Source organism: Castanea sativa, chromosome 2 (assembly GCF_040712315.1).
Source record: "Castanea sativa cultivar Marrone di Chiusa Pesio chromosome 2, ASM4071231v1".
NCBI lineage: Eukaryota > Viridiplantae > Streptophyta > Magnoliopsida > Fagales > Fagaceae > Castanea > Castanea sativa.
Genome location: NC_134014.1, coordinates 10,497,637 through 10,523,330, shown reverse-complemented (window position 1 = coordinate 10,523,330; position 25,694 = coordinate 10,497,637). Strand labels below are relative to the sequence as shown.

At 33.6% G+C, this 25,694-nt stretch overlaps 2 protein-coding genes and 1 long non-coding RNA gene across 3 annotated transcripts; 2 read left to right on the top strand and 1 right to left on the bottom strand.

Annotated features, from left to right (window-relative positions):
* The first annotated feature begins 1,653 nt into the window (after positions 1–1,653).
* LOC142624421 (glyoxysomal fatty acid beta-oxidation multifunctional protein MFP-a) lies at positions 1,654–10,226 on the top strand. The gene is made up of 18 exons (XM_075797986.1): positions 1,654–1,868; positions 3,206–3,277; positions 3,363–3,428; positions 3,934–3,993; positions 4,085–4,152; positions 4,279–4,360; positions 5,905–5,960; positions 6,073–6,375; positions 6,460–6,546; positions 7,356–7,530; positions 7,743–7,864; positions 7,967–8,130; positions 8,208–8,462; positions 8,578–8,699; positions 8,813–8,934; positions 9,171–9,319; positions 9,396–9,534; positions 9,964–10,226. Exons 1-18 carry the CDS (start codon positions 1,766–1,768, stop codon positions 9,997–9,999), a joined length of 2,181 nt encoding a protein of 726 aa, XP_075654101.1. The 5' UTR covers positions 1,654–1,765; the 3' UTR covers positions 10,000–10,226.
* Positions 10,227–11,223: 997 nt separating this feature from the next.
* LOC142624871 (putative F-box/kelch-repeat protein At1g15680) lies at positions 11,224–12,654 on the bottom strand. Its single transcript, XM_075798603.1, has one exon. The coding sequence runs from the start codon at positions 12,652–12,654 to the stop codon at positions 11,224–11,226; it is 1,431 nt and encodes a 476-aa protein (XP_075654718.1).
* Positions 12,655–21,908: 9,254 nt separating this feature from the next.
* LOC142626110 (uncharacterized) lies at positions 21,909–23,749 on the top strand. Its single transcript, XR_012842455.1, has 2 exons — positions 21,909–23,109; positions 23,192–23,749. It is a non-coding gene; the product is annotated as an uncharacterized LOC142626110 (long non-coding RNA).
* Positions 23,750–25,694: the final 1,945 nt, after the last annotated feature.

The window sequence follows — 25,694 nt, the reverse complement described above, 5'->3', positions numbered from 1 at the left end:
ATGATCAATCATGCTTATTATCATATCATTTTGATATATTTTCTACAACAATATTGGTAACAATTTTAATATATTTCTTTTTAGTAATTTTTTGTAAAATTGGCAATACATTCAATATTTTCTCATGTATTATAAAAAAAGGGGGAGAGGTGTAGTTACCTTATCTATATATATTACTATCACTATTATCATCAAATTACCTTATATATCTATCTTCTTTTTCTTTTGGAGAAACAAATTAGTGAAATTACCTTATCTATCTTCTTCTTCTTCTTCTTATAATAATAATAATAGTAGTAGTAGTAGTAGGTATTATTATTATCATAATCAAATTACTTTATCTATTTTTTTTGAGAAACAAATTAAGTGTTATTCACTTATCTATGTGATATACTTTATATGTACTATCAGAATCCTAGTCCTAGTCCTATGAAAAATGAAAGGAAAAAAAGAATCCTAGTCTTTAAAAAGGTACTAGCCTCATTACACGCGCTTCGCGTGTGAGATGAAACTTTTTATTTTTTGGATTTACTTGTTTTACTCATGACAGTTTTATTTTATTTTTTATTTTAAGAAGAAGTTGTATTAATACTTGACTACTAATGTGAGAGAGAAATATGGAGGTAAGAATAAACACTTTAGTGATAAAAAAAAAAGCAATTCTATTTTTTATTTTTTTCAAAAAGAAAAAATTGTATTAGTAGTTGACAACTAATGTGATAGAAAAATGTGGAAGTGAGAGAAATAATTATTTTATTTATTTATTTTTAATTTAGCTAAAAATTAAGAGATTTTAAATTACTAATTTCACATTTCTAATCTTATGATTTAAGTTCTAACAATGGATGAATTTAAAGTTATTTTGAGTATTTATATTAAAGATCTCGAATAAGGGAAGCGCTTTAAATAATAACTAGTCTCATCACACGCGCTTCGCGCGTGGGATGAAACTTTTCTTTTTTAGTGGTCATATTTTGTAAAAAAAACTGTATTTAATTATTATATATATATATATGATTTTTATTTTAAAAATCTAATTTATAAGTGAATAAATCAATTTAAAATTTAATAGGAGAGTGGTCCTATTTTTTAGGCAATATTTTAGTGGGAGTTGGAGTTGCATTTTTACCGGATTATCCTTTAGTTTTGTCTCCACTTAAACATAAGACTGTAGGGGTATTTTTGAACTAAAAAAAAGAGTTTTTACGGAATTGTCCTTTAGTTTTGTCTCTTAAACTTAGGATTTTATGGACATTTTTGAATTAAAAAAATAGGAATCTAAACAGGAAAAGCCCTTTAAATAATAGTATAGATAACACATTAATAGATAGAAAGATGTTTTTTTTCTTCCTTTTTGTCAGAAATCAAAAAATAGAAAAAGCATTTAAAAAGAAAAAAGCGCTTCCACTTTCCACTGTGTCTAAAAGCGTGTGCTGTTAACTCTCGATAGGCACGAGTGGGGGTTGAGAACTTTCGTCATCCGTGTATGTATCATTCTGATATATTACCAAGTCCAAGTTAGCAAGCTATTAAAGCTTCTTCCTAGCACACGTCACTGCACGCATTCTGACACGACTTCTCAATAATTAATTATTAAACCAAACCGAGCAACCTCATCCTTAAAACCAGGACTCAAAACAGTATTACTATTAATGTTTTTTCTTTGCCCAATTGAACACACAGACCATTACAAAAACAGAGAGAGAGAGAGAGAGAGAGACACACACACACACAGTGAAAAAAGATCATAGCTTTACAACTCAAAATGGGTAGCAATGCAAAGGGGAGAGCAGTCATGGAGGTTGGAGCCGATGGGGTTGCACTCATCACCATCATCAACCCTCCTGTCAATTCCCTCTCTTTTGATGGTACTTTTTTTTTCCCTTTTCCCACTTTTACCAGATCTTGTCAAATTCTTAATATTTTGTTGACACACCCAATTGGTTTCTAAAGCTAAATTTTGAGTTTTTGTTTGTTGTCTTTTGTTTTTATAAAAAATATTTGCTTGGATTAGTTATGTGATTTTGTGTTTCTATTATCACCTATTAAATCCAATTCTGGGTCTTTAAATTGAATTGAATTGAATTTTGGAAATTGACATTAACAATTAGCAAAAACATGTATATGAGTGGATGTGTGGATTGCTGAATCTGGTAATTGTGTTTTGGAAATTCTTCTGGGGTCAGGGTGTACTGGTAGGTCAATTGTGATTGGGTTTGACAATGGCATGGTTGTGGCTACTGGGAGGTTTGGATTGGAGGATCACTAATTGAGGAATGGAGGATGAAATGTAAAACAACCAAAGAGGTCCTCAGGCACTGAGCTGGCATGGGTGTTTGGATAGGATTGATGCTTGTAGTTTTATTTATTTTGTTTTTAATTTTTAATTTTATAGCTTGATTTGTGGGCATAGGATGATAACTAATAACATGATAGTAATCAAATTGAACAAATCGAATTTGCATATGCCAACTTTTGTTTTTGCAGTCACACTAATGATCTAACATGCAAATGAGTCCTAGCTCAAATGACACTTCATCCCCTTATAAAAGGCATGGTGGGGGAGTGAAGTGGTAGGTTCAAAACCCACTAGGTGTTCGGGGGTGCGTGTGTAATTACCAATAATAATAAAATAAGATCCAACATATGTAACTTTAGTTAATTTATTTATTTTACAGTTAAATTGATAATTGGTTATGATATTTTTATTATAATAGGGTATAGATGTTGTTATGATTTATGAAAAGGGTTGTGAAAATAGTATTTTTAAGACCAGTTGTTCAGGTCTCAACCCCCACGATGGAATTTGATGGACTCATTTGGTGAAGTATAAGGACAACGAGAAGCCTCAACTTCACCTGAGAATAATAGACCACATATAGCTGTGCATTATCACAAGTATATTGGAGCTTCCCCCTTTGTAATAGTAAGGTGGTGGATGGGGGTTCAAGGCCACTAACTGTGTGTAGCTTACTAATAAAACCTTGATTCTTTGGGGTTTGGATGAGAATGGAAGTCATATTTGGTCATTACAAAAAGGCACCATTTACCCATTTCCCCAAAGTTTGTGTAGTTGCAGGGAAAGAGTCAGGCTCACTTTGGTGTTTCGAAAGATGGTTGCTCAAATATTGTCTTGTCTTCAAAAGAATATTGGATTTTAAATAATCTGATGAGATTTTGTATCTTTTCTCTCTATTTCTTGCAGTGTTACGCAGCTTAAAAGCCACTTATGAGCAAGCCTTACGAAGAGATGATGTAAGGGCAATTGTTGTTACAGGTGAGTGACGATACATTTTATATGTCTTTTTCTTGCATTGGATTTGATTGAGATATGAAGCTAATATCATATGTAACTGGAGCAGGTGCAAAGGGAAAGTTTTCTGGTGGATTTGATATTTCATCATTTAAAGGAAAGCAAATGGACAAGGGTATGCTCTGCTTTTTCCCTGTCTTATATTCTGATAGTACTCTCTTATGCTATGTTTGGATGTTGGGAGAAGGAGGGGGAGTAGAGTAGAGGGAGGGAGAGTAATTAAATTACCTTGCTTGAATGTTTTTCAAGGAAGGAGGGGGAGGGATTTGGAGGGGTTTGAACTACTTCTAACCCCTCATTTTTAATTCTCTCAAATTGGAGAGATTTGGAGGGAGAGTGGAGTATAAAAATGCTTGACCAAATGAATTACCAAATTTGCACTTACTATATTAACAAAATTACAAATGAAAAGACTAATTATTCCCTTCTCCCTTACTTTATTTTAAAAACATCCAAACAAGGTGGAGGATAACCATTCCCCTCTACTCTCTTCTCCACTACTCTCCTTCCCTTTACTCTCCTCTCTTTCAAAACTTCCAAACATAGCATTAGTTCTTGATATGAAGTTCCAGTTGTGTACTTTTAAACAAAAAAAATGAAGTACCAATTATGTATTACAGGGGAGATGGAACAAAGGCCTGGATATGTATCTATGGAGATTCTCAGTGACACTGTAGAAGGTGCGTATTCAAAATTTTATCTGCATATTCATAATTTGGAGTTGATCTTCAAAGATAGTACTTGATAAATGCTGACTATTTTTTTTTTCAGCTGCAAAAAAGCCTTCAGTTGCTGCCATTGATGGCATTGCCTTAGGTGGAGGATTAGAGGTTGCAATGGTATGCGTAGCCATTTCTCTTTGACTAGAATCTCTTCTATTAACTTTGTAATATTATCTTTTCTGTCTTCTTCTTCTTCTTCTTCTTCTTCTTATTTATTTATTATTATTATTTTTTGGGTATCAGGCATGCCATGCTAGAATATCAACCCCCACTGCACAATTAGGGTTGCCTGAACTTCAGCTTGGAATAATTCCTGGATTTGGAGGTATAACTACTTTGTCCTTATTTTTTTGAATGTTTGATAAATAAGATTTAGTCCTGATGGAATCATTGTGTTATGTATGTCATTGGTTGCCTGTTGGATGAGTGAAGGGTTAGTATGCATTTCATTTGATCATATCAGTATTAGAGTTTCTAATTAAGCTATGAAGGGTTCCAAAATCCAGTACTCTTTCTGCATTTGACCCCAAAACTACAACATTACTGTTTTGCAATGTCTATTGTTATGCAACATGGGTATCTTTAAATCAAACATAGAAAATAAACATTTCATGATAAACTCAAGATGATCAATTTCATTGTTTTGCATGGATCTTCCTTCCATCATGTGGAACAGATTGTCAAACGTGTTGCTTTTAGAGTGTAGTTTTATAGTTTGGCTGAATTGGCACCTGGGGGAATAGTTAGGTTTTCAAAGAGCTTTGGACACCTTTGTTAGCAAAGAGAATAAAAAACTGGGACATATGCATTTAGTTATAGGACACCATCATGAGATAGCAACTTCATCAATAGGGCTATCTGTGATTATGGTACCATATAGTAGGTGTTCAAGAAACAATCCGTCCGTAGAATCAAGCTAGTTAATGAGAATGTTAGAGAAGGATTTCTGCAACAGATATAGTACTAATGGAGAACAATTATGAGAGGAAGTTGGCTAAAAATGTTTGCCATTTGCTGCTCAAGAGTCAAGACCAATGACTGCACTAGCAAGGAGTGATATTCATTTGGGGGGAGGCTAATAAGGATGGGGGAATAATGTGGGTGGAGGTCCTTTATGAGCAAAGTCATACACTGACCTTTCCAGAAGGTAGGATTGTAATGATCGTTAAGGGATTCACTTGATTGATCTCAAACCCCCGGGATCAGAAAATGGTTTTGACTCCTGAGCAGATATGGTGTAGTCTATTGGCTTTTAGTATTTCTTTGTACTTTGACACTTTGGAGTATGGTTCATAGTGTTAGTCATACCATATGTAGATAAACAGAATAGCTGAGCTGATCTCGTTGGACTTTTTTATTTATTTGCTAAACCACATCATTTGTCAGTAAAAGCTGACTTCTATGATGTACATAAATACATACAGATATAACTGCACAAAAAATTATCCATTTCATATAACTTGGTTATGCTACTTTAAAGAATAAGCACATCATTTTCTTTCTTTGCTTCTTTAAAAGAATATGTATATATATATACACATATATTTTATTGTTGGTTCCTTCCATTTAAGCTTTTCTCATATTCATCAACTAGACCTTGTTAAGTAACAGGTGAATAAAAGAATCAACGAATAATTTCTCCCACCTATATAATTTTAGGGTTCATTTTGGAGACCCCTTTCTTGACATTCTCTTTAATTAATTAGGCCTTGATATATAAAATTTTTATTGCCTATCAAAAAAAAAAAAAAGCCTTGGTAAAAGTCAGCATCCAGTGTAAGAAAAGAATGATTCACAAGTACATATTGTTGAATGAAATTCTCTTGGATTATTATGCTCATCTTGATACATGCTCTTGATATGGCTCAGGAACACAGCGGCTTCCACGTCTTGTTGGTCTCTCAAAAGCACTTGAAATGATGCTTGTATGTCATGATTAGTCTTCTTTTTCACTTGGCTCTATTAATTTGACGTGCTAGCTGCATAAACTTCAATTCTCTCTGTTTCTCTTCCCTCTCTGGGGGTGTTCTTAAACAGACGTCAAAGCCAGTGAAAGGGGAGGAGGCCTATTCTTTGGGCCTTGTGGATGCCATCGTTTCACCTGATGAGTTGGTAAACACTGCACGTCGGTGGGCTCTAGATATCTTAGACTGTAGAAGACCATGGGTTGCTAGTCTTTTCAAGACTGACAAGATAGAGCCCCTTGGGGAAGCAAGGGAAATACTTAAGTTTGTGAGGGCTCAGGCGCGCAAACGGGCTCCCAATCTCACACACCCATTGGTTTGCATTGATGTTATCGAAGAGGGTATAGTTTCTGGTCCCCGGGCTGGACTCTTGAAGGTCCTTTTCTGTCTCTGCTGTTTTTTTACTTCCCATAAAAAACAGTGATGTGCAACTTTTTGATGTTCTGTCTGATATTTGCAGGAGGCTGAAGCTTTTCAAGTACTTATGCGTTCTGAGACTTCCAAGAGTTTGATCCACATCTTCTTTGCTCAACGTGGAACATCAAAGGTTTGAAAATTAAACTTTTATTTCCAATGCATTGTTGATTCATCTCCAATTTGTAAGGAAGAGAACCCTGCACATAGGACTTTCTTTTTTTCTTTTTATGTATCTAATGTTTACCATTAATATACTGCCAAGATATACTCAACCAATTCTTTGAACTTCAATTTTTCAAGAATTAAGACCTGCTCGTATTAATTTACTGAATTTAAGGACGTTTTTTACTTTTAGACACGTTTAGTTTAGTTCATATTAAATTATTAGTTTATATTTTGCATAAAGGTTTGGCTACTCAAGTAAAGGATTTAAATTAATGGCAGTTTGAGGAAGTTTGGAGCCATGCTGGGTAATTGAATATTGAAATATGTTGACATTCTTTGTGTATCAGAACCTATCTTCAAACTTTTGAGCTCTGTTGTTCATGATGCCATTCTATGGTATGGTTTAGCTGGCATTGAATTGAAAACCCAGGATGCTAAATTGAATGGCTCATGGTTAATATTAATCATATTGGTGTCTTTAAAAACTTGGGTCGAGCTTGGAATTACCAGATTTATATTTAGCTTGAGTTTCAACTAATTCTGATCCTCTTAATTTAGGAGCTTGGATAAATATGTACATTTATAAACCTAACAATCTTGAAAAATATTTAATTTTTTTTTATTCTTTCTCAAAGGTAAGGTCTCATTGGATCAGTCCCATGTTGTAGAATTAGAGTATTTTCTCTTACACCTTGAGGTTTCAAACTTGATTCTGCCGTACTTATCTGACATGATTCTTCAACTGAGCACGTTTCTTCTCATAACTTTAAACAGGTACCTGGGGTTACTGATATTGGTTTAGTGCCAAGGAGAGTGAAGAAGGTTGCTATCCTTGGTGGAGGACTAATGGGCTCAGGAATTGCAACAGCATTGATTCTTAGTAATTATCCAGTCATCCTAAAAGAAGTAAATGACAAGTTCTTGCAGGCTGGGATTGGTAGAGTCACAGGTGAGGGTAGAATCCCACAAAGGTTTTACTTATAATTAGTATCTTATAACTGAAACTTTTAGTTGGCTTGTTTTCAAAAGTTGTATGGTATTCCGCTTAATCTGCATGAAAAACTTATAGCTATAGTCTAGAAGACACGACTTTCCAATTGTTTTTTTTTTTTTATAATAAAGTTAAGTTCTCAAGGGTGTGTGAAATTTCTTTTTGTTTAGCCAATTTGCAAAGCCGTGTGAAGAAAGGGAACATGACTCAAGAGAAGTTTGAGAAAACCATATCTCTTCTCAAGGGTGTTCTTGACTATGAAAGCTTTAAAGATGTGGATATGGTGATTGAGGTAGTTTGGAATGCATTTAAATTTCAGTTTAGCTTTATCATTGTTGTTTATTCACACTGGGGAGAAAAAGTGTTCAGTGTCTGTTGTTGATTCTTGGAACAGGCTGTTATTGAGAATGTTTCTTTAAAGCAACAAATTTTTTCTGATCTTGAGAAATATTGCCCACCACATTGCATTCTTGCAAGTAACACCTCAACAATTGACTTGAACCTGATTGGAGAGAGGACAAAATCCCAAGATCGAATTGCTGGAGCTCATTTCTTTAGGTAATACGACATTTACTGTTATTATTTTTCCTTGTGCAACTTATTTACTTAACAATTTAGTTATGCCTCTGATGCAGTCCGGCTCATGTCATGCCACTTTTGGAAATTGTTCGTACGAAGCAGACGTCTCCCCAAGTGATTGTTGACTTGCTAGATGTTGGGAAAAAGATAAAGAAAACTCCAGTGGTGGTTGGAAATTGCACAGGCTTTGCTGTCAACAGGATGTTCTTCCCTTATACACAAGCTGGTCTCTTGCTTGTTGAGCGTGGCACAGATCTCTATCAAATTGACAGGGCAATTACCAAATTTGGAATGCCAATGGGCCCTTTCAGGTATTTAATACCTGTGGAATAATTTATGTCTCAGTCATCTTGATCTTGTTGTTTCTTAAAGTGATCTGATTTCATGCACTTAAGTGGCTTTATATGTATATTTTTATCCATGCAGATTGGCTGACTTGGTTGGTTTTGGTGTTGCAATTGTGACTGGCATGCAATTTATTGAGAATTTTCCTGAGAGAACTTATAAATCAATGCTTATCCCACTTCTGCAGGAGGATAAGAGAGCAGGTGCTGGTTTCTTGTTAAAACTGAATGGTCAAGTGGTCAGCCTATTGATTTAAGTCTATTGAAATTCAGTATGGTCTTTAATTATTTCATGGTTTACCATGCGCTTGATTCAGGTGAAACTACTCGCAAAGGCTTCTACATGTATGATGACAAACGCAGAGCTAACCCAGATCCTGAATTAAAAAAATATATTGAGAAATCAAGGAGCATCTCTGGTGTAGCCATTGACCCTAAGGTCTCTCTTTTTCTCTCATATGTGCTACTTTACACCCCCCACACACGGAGTTTATTATTTAGTTCTTTAGATTTTTTCTCACCTGTTTACTAAGCTGGGGAGCCATAATGTGATCTAAGTCAGCGGCATAAAACCACAATATGGTGCTGTTCTTAACAATAGTTTATAAAAGTATAAATATGGAAGCCTCTCCTCCCTCCCTCTCCTAATCTTTATGAAATTGAACTTGGATGCAGCTTGTGAAGTTACCCGAAAAGGACATTGTGGAGATGATATTCTTTCCTGTGGTGAATGAGGCATGCCGAGTCCTTGCTGAAGGTATTGCAGTCAAAGCAGCAGATCTTGACATTGCTGCGGTTTACGGCATGGGTTTCCCACCTTACAGGTTAGTAAATTTCATTGATTTTGTGCAAGTTCCTATGCAATTCTTTCTATAACCTGTTGAGGTACATTTTGATCAGGGGAGGTATATTGTTCTGGGCTGATTCTCTTGGTTCCAAATACATTTATTCAAGATTGGAGGAATGGTCAAACTCATACGGAGAATTCTTCAAGCCATGTGCCTATTTGGCTGAAAGAGCTTCCAAGGGGGCTCCTCTGGTGAGAAATCTGAGACAGTTTTTTTGTTTATTTTCTAAATATAGCAATGAAGTAAGGACAAATCCATGACACATTACAGTAATAGTTTAAGAGAAGTGAACTAGTGAATCCCTGCCCACGGGGCTTAGGAGGTAAGATTGTCCTTTGAACCTTATGTTGTAGATTTCACTGTAGTGAAACAATATTTTTGTACTTATTTATGAGCTAGGGACTGGCCTTGGTCCCATCAACACAAATCATTCGCATATGAATCCACTTTCATGCCATTGCATTTACTATTCATGGTTCAAGATTATTATGGTCGGTCACCGTTTAGTATACTAAAATTTCAGAAATAAGCTGATTTAACAAGTTTAATTACTTGATGATTTATTGTAATTCCTTGCCTACTAATACTCCTCTAATGGTTCTTGCACTATTGCCTTGCAGAGCTCTCCAGTGGAGCAAGCAAAATCGCGGATGTAAGATCAGTTTGGTCATTGCATTGTTAGCTTGGATAAGAATTTCCTTTATTATAATTATTATTATTATTTTCTTGAAATAATTATAGATAAATGGCTCAGGAAGAGCTATATAATGTATGAGGGGGAGACTTGTGCATGACAACATGATCAACAAGTGAGATCTTGAGACAATAATGTTCTATAAGCATGTCAAGTAATCTATATGAAAATCATAAAAGTTTTTAGTGACGTATTGTTCTAACTTCTACCATGAACAAATCAGTTTATTCTAGCAAGCAAAAAAAGGGAAAAAAAATGAAGCTATTTAATATTTTGCTAGTGCTTTCGATTGTTTAAAAAAAAAAAAAAAGGAAAAATGCTTTTATATTGAAGGTGAAGAATTATTGTTTTAATTAATGTCCTTCATGCTTATTTTCCTAACTTATGTAATGATGGTGGATGTACTATCTATGGTCATATGGTATTTGAAGCCAGAATTTTGTTTGAATTCAAAAGTTAAAAGCTTTCACTTGACCATCTTTCTTCTTTATATTCTTGTGTATAGCTTCAGCTATAGTTCCCAAAAGGTGAAAATACATTTCTTGTCCTTGCCTTATTTCAATTTGGTCAAGTTTTTATTTTGGTTCTCATATTTTTAAACTTCATGTCACTTTAGTTTGGGCCGATGTCTCCCTTGTAGAAATTGCTGGCGGTTCAGCTATTAACTACTTGTCTACAGTTGAAAAGTCAATTATAACCAAAATAAATATTAAATTTTCAGTTGCCTTGACAACAATAATTGAATTTTTAATAATTATCCAAACCACATTTAACTCTTTTCAAAAGTCATATATATAACATTTAGGAAGGAGTAAGTTTCAATGGGGCACTCGTCATTCATCGAGGACCGATAGACTATAGGTAATTATGTATGTATTAATGATCTCAATTTCAAAAGCAAACTAAACTTAGAGTAACTAGTTAGAGACTACCGACTAAACTTGTAATCACGATAAGCAGTAATCTTGGAAATCCCGAATCAACTCCCAGTCTTGTTTCACTGCGAAATTCACATGGAACAACACTGCCCCTTTGACTTACCTAAATATGGAGCTAGACTGGACTCATAGTCTCAACTGAAGAGTTAGTACAACTATGCACCCTCCAATGTCACGACTTGTGGTATATCAAATTGTTTGGGATACAAATTCTTGTTTGCTTTGGCTTCCTCAACATGACTTGGATTTTAAAAATGGTCCCTTGAAGCCAGAAAATCCCACTTTGAGTTTTGAGTTTGATATGAAGGGGCATTCAATGGGAGTGGAGGAACTGGTGTTGGCCATGGTGGTTGCACAAGTTGGAATTGCGATCTCACAGGAGACCTGTAATAAACCCTTTTCATCACCCCCGTCCGTAGGTTGCACAATTGAACGGAATTTCCATAATCTAAGAATACACTGTCGCAATCATTTGGGTGGAAAGCTAAGAAAGTCATATCCCTATAGAGCATCATCTTTGCTCTCTCATCAACATAATCTAGACCATAGATATTCTTTGCACTCTCAAGAAAGTCTCCGAAAACCATGTCGCTGAAGTAAACTTTTCGTTTCATGCACCATGTACCCGCATTACTGTAATCCTCAAGTTCCCATAAAGAGAAACTGCCAGCATAAAAATTGTGAGGGTAGAAAGAAATAAGCTGGAATATTCGAAGACGCCATCGGAACACCCCAAGAGAGACATAGTGTCTAAGTGAAAGGTCGATGGGTGGATGGATATTATGGCATTGTTTTGAATCATTGAATGGATTGAACACCACAAAGCCTTTGATTTCTTTATCTTTCACACAAACCCAATGCAGCATCCCATTGCAGGCAATAAGACCTGCGTGACAAGATATAGGCATGAAGGGATTGAAATTCAACTTCCGTGGTGATGAAACGACTAAGTTGCACCATTCATTAGTCTCAGAACAAAAGATCTGCACCTGTAGTTGGGTTTGGATTTGAGTAGTATTTTCTTTAGGACAAAGAATGCGTACTACCATAAATCTGTAGTGAGCATTGGTAATACATCCCTGTTCTCTGTCACTGTCACTGTCACTGTCACATATATAGGGATCGCATAAAAAGCCGATCATAACCCTTGTCCTGGTCCCGTCAGTTGGAATTGGAGGGAGCTTGAGCCAGTGTTTGGTAAACGGATTGCAGATGTAGTACTCATAAAACGAGGCTGTTGGAACTTGGGTGCATACCAGCAACAAGTCGTTGAACGATGCCTGAATGCAAACTGGATAATGTAAACTTAGAACAGGAAGAAAGTCGAGAAACTCGAGTCCGACACGAGGGTCAAATTTGAACGAAGGGTTATCATTATGATCATATGAAACAAGTCGGATATATGTATTTACATTGAGGTCGATAGTATTTTGGAACACATGAGTAAACTTACAAAAATAATGGCGGTGGTGATCCATGAAGCGGCAAATAAAGTAAGGATTGGAAATAACTGAGAGCCAGCGTTTGGAGACGGATTTGAATTGGACAGCACGTCGGCAACAAGGGAGTCGATAAAGGATCTCCAACAGCATAGCATCTGGGAGTTTCTCTATGGGTTCTTCTGCCCCTGTTTCATCCCGATGACGATGATTGTTGTTAACTTTTGTGATTGACTTCATCTTTTTTTTTTTGTCTTAGGTTTAGTAAGGGAATTCGTATATGTTTAGATACAGTTTATTTTGCTGAAACTGAACTTATTACTGAAAGAAAAATAAAAGTTAGATGAAATAATATAATAAGGTAATGAATAGTATCAAAAAATGCAGTGAAATTTATAAATAGTAGAAAAAAAAATGCTGAATAGTGAAATAATTTTTATTTTCAATGGTATTTAAACGGGGCAAAATATAGGGTTTTTGTACTTTTTTTTTTGTATTTATAGTGTGAGTGTTGCGTGTGGCTTGAGCATTCGGTCCTTGTTAGGTGGGCCAATTCTGCTTGGATTCAGGTAAAACCAAGTTTAAGGATTAATGCAAAGCAAGCCCACTAGCCGCATAACTATTGAAAGTTGAAACATTATACCCTCTAAAATTTAAGATTATTTAAATTTTATTTCCTAAAGTTTTAGTGTATTTGAATTTTATACCCTAAAGTTTTAGAGTTTTAGAATGTAAAATTCAAACACCCCTAAACTTTAGGAGGTAAAATCCAAATTCCAAAACGTCAAGGTATAGAATACAAATACTCTCAAACATCAGGTGGTAAATTCTAAAATTTGAAACTCTAGGGTGTAAAATTCAAATATTTTCAAACTTCAGGGGTGTAATTTGCGATTTACCCATTACCATTTGATCTATCTTTATGCATTATTTTGAACTACAAAAACTTGAACTTAAATAATTGATTGATGTCATGGTTATTGATCTTTGATTACATTGAAATTTTGCAAGCATGAAAAATATATAAAGATAATGTAATCTAAAAGTGGATTTGTCAAAATTTGCATTCAATTAAATAATATCAAGTGGTGTTTAAAGTTATACCAAGTATAACTTGAACCCGATTCTCAACAAAAAGAGAGTATAACTTGAACCCCTCCTTATGTGTGTGTGTGTGTGTTTTGTATCAATTTGTATGTGAGAAAGAGAGCCAATGATGTATTTGGAGTTTGGGTATTGTGAGAGTGTATGTGTGCTATTATTGTAATTTAATTATTTTATAGTGGAAATTTTTTTTCCTGCCACTTGCATGTGGATGTAGGCATATTGCCGAACCACATAAATTTTGTAGTGCATGCACGTAAACCAACTTTTTGTGTGAAATTTTGTATGTTGGACTTGGACTTGGATTGCTGATAGGGTTAAATTATTGTGTACTACCTATGATCAAGAAAATCTAGTACCACAGCTCTTTTTGTCATAACCTTTTCACAATTGTGGCATGATAGATGGTAAGTAGTGAAGAAAAAAAAATGGTGTTTTCACATAAAAGTAATAGCTAACCACTTATAGTCTACCACGTCTTAAGAAAGAATTATGGTTCAAGAACCACTCATACTCCCTATGTCATATTGCCGTCCTTGTATCCAGCCGAATCAAATCATTTTTCCTAAAGAGATTAAATTCAATAAAGACTTGGCATAAAAGTCCATTTTTATAGCTCCAAAGTTATCATACCATGTCATTGTTTTACAATTAAAAGATTACATCCGGATACAAAAAATCACTCTAAAAAAAACTATATTTCAAAAAATTAAAATCCAAACAATGACCTTCCTCCATGAACACCACCATAGCCTCTTTTGGTGGTGTTGACATCATCCATTCCAATCTCTTGTATTCTAGGGTTTCTAATTTTCACACAATAGCACTCGGATTCTCTTGATCATTAGGATTTATTCTTGTTATTTCTTTTAATTCACATTGGTTCTGTTTCTTCGAATCGATTTCTAATTATTTTGGGCAAAGATGAGGGTCTTGTAAGTGTGTTGTAGTTGTTTTAGATTTTGAATGTATTTTTGATGTTTTAGGGGGTAATTTGGTGATTTTGGGTCTTCCAATGGTGTTTTGTAGTTCAAGGGCAATTTTGACATTTTCAGGTATGGAGGCTATTTTCAATGAATTTGCAATTATAATAATTTTGATTATTTCTAACAATGTTTATGAATCAAGTATATGAATATTACATTTTTGGATTATGATTGGAATATATATATATATATATATATGTGTGTGTGTGTGTGTATATATATATATATGTGAAGCTGAGAGAAACTCAAATTAGAATTCCAAATTAGAGTTTTAATTTTGTAACATGTGTTCTTAATTATTTATTCTTAAATAATTTTATTTCTTAATTTTAGAATCAAATTTGGACCACATCATAAATATTCATTCAAGTGAGTTATTAAGTACAAAAACCAAAGAGTCTAGAATAAATGAATTGTAAAAAAGAAAAGTGTTTCACAATAATTTAAAAAAATACGGACAATTTATATTTTATACCTAATAATATCCTTACAAAATTTTTTAAAGAGTTAATAAAATATAAAAATGACTATCAATAGTATTTAAATTTTTTATATATAAGAATTATATTATGCATCTTATTATATATTTTTAAGTGTATCCATGCATATGCATGGAGTTGTAAGCTAGTCTTCATTAATTAGTAGATAAATTTCTATCTTTTATTTTAATACAAAGTAGAAATTCTACTATATCCTAATCTAAGTGTATATGTGTGTGAGTCTCATTCTTAAAGACTTGAACCCCAGCCTTTAGCCCTCACACCCTACAAACACTTATACTTGTAGAATAACCATCACGCCAAAGGTGCGCGATGGTCTCTATAATAAAATTAAACTTGAATCTCTATAATAAAATTATTTTAAATAACATTTAATGATTTGTTTCATATTTAATATTTAAAAATGCCAAAAAATACTCACCCTCTCTATCACTTTGGTTGCACACTCTCTCTCTCTCCATGAGAAAGTCTAGCATATATTTGATATATGCATTCATCCTCTTACGTGAGGTAGACTCTACGAGTATGAGACCATCAAGATGTGAAAGGGTAGATACATGTAAGAGCATTCGCATCAAACTCAATAGCATTTTAGTTAAATTAACCAACAAACTCTACTTTAACAAACACACGCATACATCATCCTCAATATTTATTTCTCTACTTTATTTAAATGTATTTTTTTTTTCTTCTCTCCAAATATAAATAATTTTTTTTTAAAATTTTCTTCCCCAAGCTACACCACATTTTCCTTCATAGTTCACAAATGCACCCTACCACCACCAAGCACAAACTCACCTTCTCTTTCACAAACACAAACCCAAATTCCATAAACCAAAAAAAAAAAGCATCACTACCACCACAAAAAAAAAAAAAAAATGTAGATTCCTCAACCAAAAGACAAACTTAGATGTCTCAACCACAAAAAACACTAACGACCCTTAAAAACGCAAACCCACCTCTCAACAACGAGAAATTATTATTTACACTAGAAGGATTGCTGATGTGGTCCTTCTTAACTAATAAGATGATATCATCTATGCAAATGTATGTATGAGCTTCCTAATTAGCACAAGGAATAAAATATAAAAATTACCAGATGATGTCACATTTGCATAAATAACATCATTTGATTGGTTGGGAGGTCAAGGAAGACCACGTTAGCAGTTCTCCTGGTAGACCTAATGTACCTTGTCCTTCGAATTAGGCCCAAGCAATAGAATTTTTAAAAAGAGTGAGAAAATAATTCAAGTGCAATTCTAAACTAAGGTCAAGTTTAAGGCCGAAGAGTCCAGAGTAACAGATAGGCGTAGCTTAAACAACAATTGGGGATACTGACCTCGGGCAAGTCCGAGGATCAATTTCTTGTATATATATATAGTTCAAGTTTTACACCAAGCTATTCATTGTTCTCTTTCTTGTTCTATTGGTTCCAGAAATTTTCATCCTTTTTTCTGATGGATTCCCTTCCTTTTATAGCCTTTCTCCATGATCTCAGCCTCCACTTGTACGTCCTCAGACATTTCTCAGGATACTTGTCCGATTAAGGCATTGATGAATGTGGTAGAAGGAGATGCTAGCAGTGAAGTTATTGTTCAGGGGTCATTTCCACATTAATGCAGTTGATAAGGTTGGTGGAGGGTATTGAATGTGGAGGTTGGAAGTATATCCTTCAGGAAGCTTCCTCCCACCATCTTTGTCCTCGTTGCCATATCTTCTTCTCTCCTTAAGCCTTTAAGGGATTTCAGTTGTCTAAAATTCCTTTACTTTCCTTTGGTTGGTGGAGTTTTTGGAATTTTTTTACCCTCCTTAACTTGGGTTATGAAGATTATTCCTCGGTTAAGACTCCTTAGTCCTTGGACCTCACATAATTGCGGTACGGTGACGTTTGTAAAGCTTGTTGAGGGTATGTTATCATCATTTGTTTCTTCATCTTCAATGTTTGAAGTTTAATTCGTTCCTATTTTTTCAATTTTTGAGCTTTCATCACTTTTTCTTTTTATTGCATCATTTGTGTTAATCACTAATGAATTGACATTGGAAGATTCTTGACTGGATTTTACAAAGTTTGGACTTGAAGATTTGTTGTCGCTAAGATTTTCTGTAAGTATTTGCATTCATATTATATTTCAGTGATGTGATAGTTTTTTGTAATTTTTTTTTTTTTTTTTTTGTGAATCTTGGAATAGTGTAGCAAAAGGATTAATATAGCATATTGGATTGTATTTTTTTTTCTTCCATACCTTTCATTTGAAGGTGCATAAAAATTCTTAGCAACTGTGTAAATTTTCAAAACCATTCCTTATTTTTTGAAGTAGGAAAATCCTTTTTTTTTTCCCTAAAATTTTCTTTAAATCATGTGGGATTTCTCTCCAATATCAATAGTTTTACAATAATTTAATAATTTAAATAAGTTTTACCTCAGTTTGTTTTTTAGCAAAATCTCTTATAGATTTATTTAGGATTTTCTTGGCATCTCGATTAAATATCACAAAAGTTGTTTTGTCAATTGCATCAAAAACTTCAATGTGAATCTTGTATTTGAAGTAGTTTGCAATTTATATAGTTATAATGAGATGAATATATTATAAATATTTGAAGAGTATGTAGTTAATGTGAGTACCAAAATGATCTTGATTATGGTTTGACATTCCTTTCACAAAGCACGCACAAAGTGTAATACCAACTTATAGTATCAATGTTGCTTATTGTTGCAATACCTTAGCAGTTCGCATCCTACAATGAAATGCTAAGGTATTGAACTTGATAAAAAAAAAAATGAAGAAATGATTCATGAGAGTGAAACTTTCTAGAAGTATCATCTATACATAGGGGAGAAGGAAGAGAGCTTGTACGTGGTTAACAGTTTTGGCTTTGATTTATGAAGGGTTAGACTTGGGTCATATTATGTAAGATAATAATTGGGCTTGAACTTTTCATAAGGTTTGGTTTATTTTTAAAAGGTAGTCCATTCTGTAGAGAACAACTTTTAGTCTAATTGTCAAGAGTAGTCCATATTTTCTATAATAGTAAAAAGAAGTTATTATGATCTATTTGGTTACAGTAAAAAAAAAACTTAATAAAAAGAGGTAAAAATAACTAAATGCAACATGACAAGATTTCATGCTCTCCTGCATGAGGTCTCTGTGTGTATAATGATTTTGATAGCCTTAATTGGGGTGTGTCACCCACTTAGTGGTCTCCCTAACCTAAGCCTATACCCTTGTGCTAAAACTTGAAAGTTCTTAGTTCTCTAAATAATTTAACTCCATAATTTTAGGCATGGTTTGTTGATTCAAATTTTAGGGGTTTTTTTTACATGGTTTGAAAACTTTGAATGTCGTACAATAACTCTTTTTTTTTTTCTTTTGTACATCATATATTTATACCATTTATAAGAATATTTTTCTTTTTGGACTGGACTTTTATGTGGTTTAAAAAACCCATAAACTTTACGTGTAACAAGAAAAAAAAAAGTTGAAGACAACCCTGTAAAAATATATCTCCAACTCTACTTAAAATGCTTACAAAATAGGACACTTTCCTACTAATCCATGGTTTCAAACACAAACTTATTCCAAAAAAAAAAAAAAATGACACTAGACCCAAAAAAAAACCTCATCGCACAAGCAAAGTGCTTGTGATAAGGCTAGTAAATAATTAAGAGTTTGATCAAAATATTTTTCTAAAAACTGAATTAAAGAGAAACCATTTTCTTGCACCTTTGACTATATTCGCTTTGTGATATTAACTCATGTGGTTTATGTTATGCAGTGCTTAGTTTTAGGCTTTGTTGGTTGGAATGATTAAAGGGAGGATAGAAAATTATAGAGAGAAAAGTAGAGAGAAAATGATGTTTGTAGTTGTTTGGTTGATGGTGAAAAATGGAAGAGATAGAGGAAGAAGTTAAAATAATAGTTGTGTTGTGTCACTTTTATAATGCATGTATCAAATTATTTCGTATATATTTCCTAAAAACAATATTTTATGTACTTCAAAAAAATTGTTTCTGGTATATTATGTAATAAGGGACCACCACTTCCCCTTGGTGCGGTGGTCACTCTACAAGTATAAATGCTTGTGGGGTGTGGGGGGCAAGGGCCGGGGTTCAAATCTCCAGGAGAGAGTTTCACATACATATACACTTAGATTAGGCTAGAGTAGATATTCTATCTTGTATAAAAAATGTAATAAGGGTATAAGAGTAAGTTCATAAAAATTACATTTTCTATTATCTCATTTTTCTTTTGAACATGATAAAATGGTTTTTTTTTTATCCTCCAATTTTTTCACTCTTCCAACTAAAAACAAATGAGGGAAACTAAAATATTTTATTTCCTCCCACTTTTCATCCCCTCTCCATTTTCTATCTTCCTACTTTTTCAACTCTCCAACCAATAAATTATGAAAGAGTGCATGTAAAAGTGTACATGTTAAACCATTATCTCTATTTCAAAATAGAAAGTTGGAATAATATATATCTATTATCAGCTAAAATCAATTTACACTATTGATCATACACAGAAAATCAGCGAGACACTCTTTTGTTTAGGAGTGTTGGAAGACTCGAAAGAATAAAGAATGCTTTAGATGGCACCGGTGGGGTGCTTGCCTAAGCTTCTTTGATCCATAAGTTAGAGACTTACATGAACCCCCAACTAAGCTCAATGGCAATAGTTTAGGGTTTGTGTCTCATACCTTGGAGTGGAAAAGGCTAAGAGTTTATATAAGAGTCTTGGGTTGACTACCTCCCCATGATTTCCTCTTCTTTCCATAATTGTTGCTTGATGGAAGGCATGGGAGTAATAGTAGCGAGATTATTAGGATTTATTCCCATAATTGGAGGGAAGATATCTTGAAGTGATGCTGTAGAGTTTCCATTAATATGTTGACTCTTAAGAGTGCTCATTCTGAGGGATCTTATGTCGGATGACTGACATTACTAGTGTATGTTGAATGGGTTCACATGAGTGTGCTCTTGTTGGAACTTTTGTCGTTCGGGGAATTGGACGAGCGATCAGAGAAGCTAGTGACTTGCATTTTGGGTCACCTATGATATATGACCTGCATTCTTTGCCACATCTATTTATTGGTCTTTGACTCTTTTTGTAGAAAATACAAGTGGATGTTTAATTTTTTCATGCAATCTGAGATTACTATAGTAAGGATTTTTTTATTTTTTATTTTTAGAAACAAATACACACAAGAGAGAGGGAAAGATGTTCTAACGCAAAGACACACCATTTATAGTAAAGAAATTAATTGAAATAAGCAAGTGGAAGTTTTTGGTCCCATGGTTTGGATTTCTCCTTTTTTTTTTTATAATTAATTTATTTTTATTTTGACTTCTAAGAACTTATATTTCTTCTTGGATTTGTTACACCTTACTGTTGATTGTAAATTCTTCAGAAATAGAAAAATTCTACACTCTTTACCAATTAATTTTTTTTTTGGGATAGTTTTTTGTTTTTATTCTTTAAACATTCTAACTCAATATAGCAAATGTTTATCATTCTTCCAATTGAAATGGAAAATGATAGAGATAAAAAATTATTTGGAAAACCAACAAATTAATCTAAATAGCTCTTAATTAGAATATACAAAAAAGAGTCTACAATAAGAAAAAAAGAAAAAGAAAAAGAAAACAAACAAATTGGTCACAGAAATATTGTAGAAGGGTGCGGCTAACACTGAAACTTGGGTCAATGCCAAGACAACTAAGGAAAATTGGCATCATTTATCTTGCCTTCCTGATTTTTTTTGTTATTAAACTCTGTCCGTTGCATCCAATAGTTCTAGGCTTTCTATGTAATTATTTAAATAGAAAGAATTTGAAGGCCATGAATGTAAATTTCCCAAATTCTTTGATTAATTGGTTCATACAAAAGTAAGTCTCCACAAGAATCATGCGTAGCCGCTAGAATGTTACCATTTTTTTTTTTAATCTTCCACCCTTCTAAATCTTTCACCAACATTAATAGTATATAGTTTTGTCATTCCACAACTCCATACTCTTTCATCACCCATACACAATAATCTTTCACCACCCATCCACTGTTGCCAAAACATTCTAATTGGCCTCCGTTTATAGCAAGTAATCCATCAAGTGTTGTTGAAGGATATCCCGACACTTCTAAAAAAGCGTTGGGATATGGTTTCAAAACCATTGGGACCTATTGTCACACTTGTTGGATAGTCGTACAAAGCGTCAGGAAAAAAAAAAAAACAATGGAATAGGGCATTTTGGTTTATACCAGCTCTTTTTGGGGTTATAGCCATGGTTTAAAAATTTCAGGATAGCCCCAATTCTTTGTAGTGCCATCATAGACACATATGATCAATGGGTCATTCAAAAAAATAAAATATTATGATGTTAAATATACTTCTCTCCTCTTACATGGGATATCAAGTATCAGCCATTGGTTTTTTTGCTCATTATGTAATTTGTTTACTTATATTATTATTATTTTTGGCATTTTTCTATTTCTATGTCTCATAATTGTTGGTCTTTTTGACTCTTTTTTGTATAAAATACTAATGGAGTTTAATCTCTTTTCATGCAATCTGAGAGTACGAAGAAATTGAAAAATGCAAGTGGAAGATTTTGGTCCTATGTTGCAGAACTTATATTTCTCTTCTTGGATTTGTTACACCTTCTGTTCATTTTTAATTCTTAAAAAATATAGAAAATTTATGCTTTTTACCAATTTAACAATTTTTTGTGGTTAGTTTTTAGTTTTTATTTAATGTTTATCTTTCTTCCAATTGAAATGGAAAATAATCGAGATATAAAAAATCATTATAAAGTTCTAAAAAAATTATTTGGAAAACAAACAAATTAATCTAAATAGCTCTTCTCAAAAAAAAAAAAAAAAAAAAAAAAAAAAATCTAAATAGCTCTTAATTGGAATTTGTAAAAAAAAGTCTACAGTAGCAAAAAAAGAAAAGAAAAGAAAAACAAACAGATTAGTCACAGCAACATTGTCAAAGGGTGCGGCTAACACTGAAACTTGGGTCAATGCCAATTGCCAAGACAACAAAGGCAAATTGGTATAGTATATCTTGCCTTCCTCATTGTTCTTGTTATTAAACTCTCTATTGCATCCAATAGTTCCAGGCTTTCTACATAATTATCCAAATAGAAAGAATTTAAAAGGCCATGAATGTAAATTTCCCAAGTTCTTTGACTAATTGGTTTGTACAAAAGCAAGTCTCCACGAGAATTGCGCGTAGCCACTAGAATCCACCGTCGCTAGAACTTTCTAATTGGCTTCCGTGTATAGCAAGTAATCCATCAAGTGCTGCAATAGTCAATTTCTTTCTTGGACAGCTTTCCTCTAAAATCTTAGGTAGAAGAACTTCATGAAAAACCTCATCCTCCAAATCAAAATGACAAAATCAAATTTAAAAAAAATATTGTCTTGCCTGGGGTGCGGGCTAATCAGTGGAGTGCCCCATTCACAAATACTGATGTATTCCCAACAATGTATTGAGGGTCAGGGCCGATAACAAAGTGCCACACGCCAGTGTGAAGGGTATAAATTTCAACCACAGGTGGAACAATATCATCAAAGTACACAAATTTGACCAATTTGTAATCAATAGTTGGAGCGTGATATCCAAACCCAAGAGAAAACGTATATTGATCATGAGACTTTTGCCTAATGTTTGGATACGGAAGTAAGACTAATCTATCAATAGAAGGGTTCCAGAGATAATAGGCACCATCAACGGTATAATTATTGGCGAGACAAATCAATCCATTAACTGAACTGACTATGTTGAAGTATGAGTAAAAGGTACATTTGTGCTTGTATGGGCAATGCAATTCAGTGAAATTTGAAGGGTATTCAGAGAAACTTCTTTTCTCTTGTATTTCATCCCCTTTAAAAGGGGAAGAGGATATATGGCTGGGTTGCTGCAAGGGAATGGATCATTAGAAGGGTGCAGAGTAAAACGTTCCTTATGATCATGATGACGAAAGAGAAGGTAAGATGGTCGGTGCTGGTTGTTGCAAGCCAGGTAGCGGGTTACGAAGCGACGGCTTGATATCATAGACCACTGTGTCTTGCATACACACCTGAACTTCAGAACTGACTTTGCAGGTAATTGTAAAAGAATTTCAACAATCACGTCTTCCGGGAGATAGTTTGACATTTTTATGTTTCTCTATGGCTTTATATATAGTGCGAAGAAGTGGTATCACTGTTGCGAAGAAGCATAAGCAACAGTAAAAGAAAAGGAGCTCCGATTAGCTGCCAGAATCTTTGTCAGATAAATTCTCATTAACCAGAAGCATTATTGGGTGAGCAAGTTCTTAAGTCTTAAAACAATCCATTCTTTTCTTTATTATTTTCTTTAGCGTTGAATATCAAATTGTTCAATGTGTGGTTGTGAGTTTTGGGTCTTGTCCATTTCCAGTTAGTGGATTTTTGGCTGCCTCACTAACAATCAGGGAGCCTGGATTAGAGTGGTGGGTTGAACTCCCCAAACGAATTTGGATCATTTTGTGGCAATCCCTACAACCAGATTTGCACTTCTTCGGACAGAAGCAATAGAGATGGATTGATAGTGAAATTCAATGCGGTAGTGTTTTAGAGGGAGTTGCTCACGCAATGCGCGGATAATGCTAAAAACTTTTGTGTAAAGTGGTTTTGAAAATTGTTGTAAATATATTATACCATAAATGGTGGGTATTTTTATTACTAAAATCACCTACAATTATAGCAAAAACCTCACAGCAAATATCCATATTTTGTTCCCAATTATTGATTGGTTATGAACCATTAACCGCAAGCATCCTTTGTGCATATTAGACTCCTTGAACCCAGTGGCGGAGCCAGGAATTTAGGTCAGGGGGGGCAAGATTAAAAGACAAGATTGGAAAATCATGATCAACTGGTTGACAAGGTTTATTTTGTAGATAATGCTTTCTAATTTGATCTCTTTCATTAGGATGATAGTTACAAATTTTTATTCTTAAACCAAGATCCGTGGGAAGATTTGCAACATCCACTTCGATACGAGTTCGTTTAGGATTTGATCCGGACTCATTATTATGATCAAGATTCTCCATAATCTCAATTAACTACAAATATATATGTCATATCATTAAAATAAAGAAAAAAAAATTACAATCTATGATTAAGAATAATCAAATGAGGAGATCATTATAAATACAAATAGTTTAAACATATAATTTGAATTATAAATTTATGGTTAAGAATAGTCAAATTAAGAGATTCATCTAAATATAAACAGTTTAAACATATAATTTGATTCTTTAAAAAAAAAAAAAAATAAATCAAAGCAAAAGTATTAAGAGTATGCATACCTATAAATATTTGAATGTAACTTAAAAACCCAACTTGAATGCTTTTAAAAACTGCACAGCAATTCTGAGATCCAAACAAAGAAACTGGATTGAAAAGAAATTTTTTCGTTGTGATGGGAGGCGTGCCTTGTTTGCATTATATATACTTTTTTTTTTTTCAGAGTTCTACTGACTTCTAATCCGGGTAGGTGTAGCAAAGTTGTTATAGAGATCATTAGAATTGTACTACTTCTAGGGGTAGAAGTCTACTACTACTAGGAAAGCAGGAAAGGTTTTATCACTTCTGTCCAAAAAAAAAAAAAAAGGAACTCAATTAAGTCACGTTACTTTTCCCTTCTAGCATTTTTTTTTTTTTTTTTTTTTTTTTTGGTAGGGGGGGCAAATATGGTATTTCCTAGTAAAAAAAAATTGAAATTTCAGGGGGGCACCTGCCCCCCCTCGCCCCCCCCTCCCTCCGCCCTTGCTTGAACCTATCCCTTGTCATATGAAATATCTAACCAAGGCATTGATCTTATCAAGCATCTTCAATAATAGTTTAACTATAGTAATATCAAGTTCGCTTAGTGATTCATGTGTAGGCAAAGCTAAAAACACAATTTGATTTTGTCAAGGCTCTCTCGGGCCATGATACCCAAACAATGGTACAATGAAATGAAAAAAGTAAGTAGTTGGTTGTGCTAGACATGGTTCAACATTTTTTATAAAGGTGTACTTGTAAAACATATTTAACAATTTTTTTTTTAATACCAAGAAGCAGACAGGTTTTCATACAAAGAGATTAAAAGTTTATATAGATTCTAAGGTAACCTTCAAACAATGAAAAGACCACATAAATTTTTTTTTTGCCCACTTAGTTCTTAATTTGTACTTTTGTGGTTCTCTTTGTTTATTTATTTATTTATTTATTTTAAATTTTTGGCAACTGAGTTTTTGTCATTAAGTAGGGCATATAGAATATGAATAGATAGTGGTGATTATTTTAAAAAATTGCTGTCAAATAATCCTTAATGCAAAATCTGCTGTCAAATTGTTCACTTAAAAATAATAAAAACTTTCTTACCCGTAGCTATGTTAATTTTTTTCACAGGTTGATACACCATAGAACCAAGATTGGCATGAGCAACAATAAACAAAACACAATGAGACCAACCAATCCTTGAGAACCAAACAACACCGATTACTTAGCATATAACATGGGGAAAAAATGAACGCAAGCTAAGTATATGCAAGTGCTTTAATAAACTTTTCCCAATTTAACTGTGTCTAATCCCCAACAAAATACAGAACAAACAAATATGACTAATAGAATTGTCAAGTTGGAAATAATATTTATAAATTTTCTTTCAAGCATTTTAT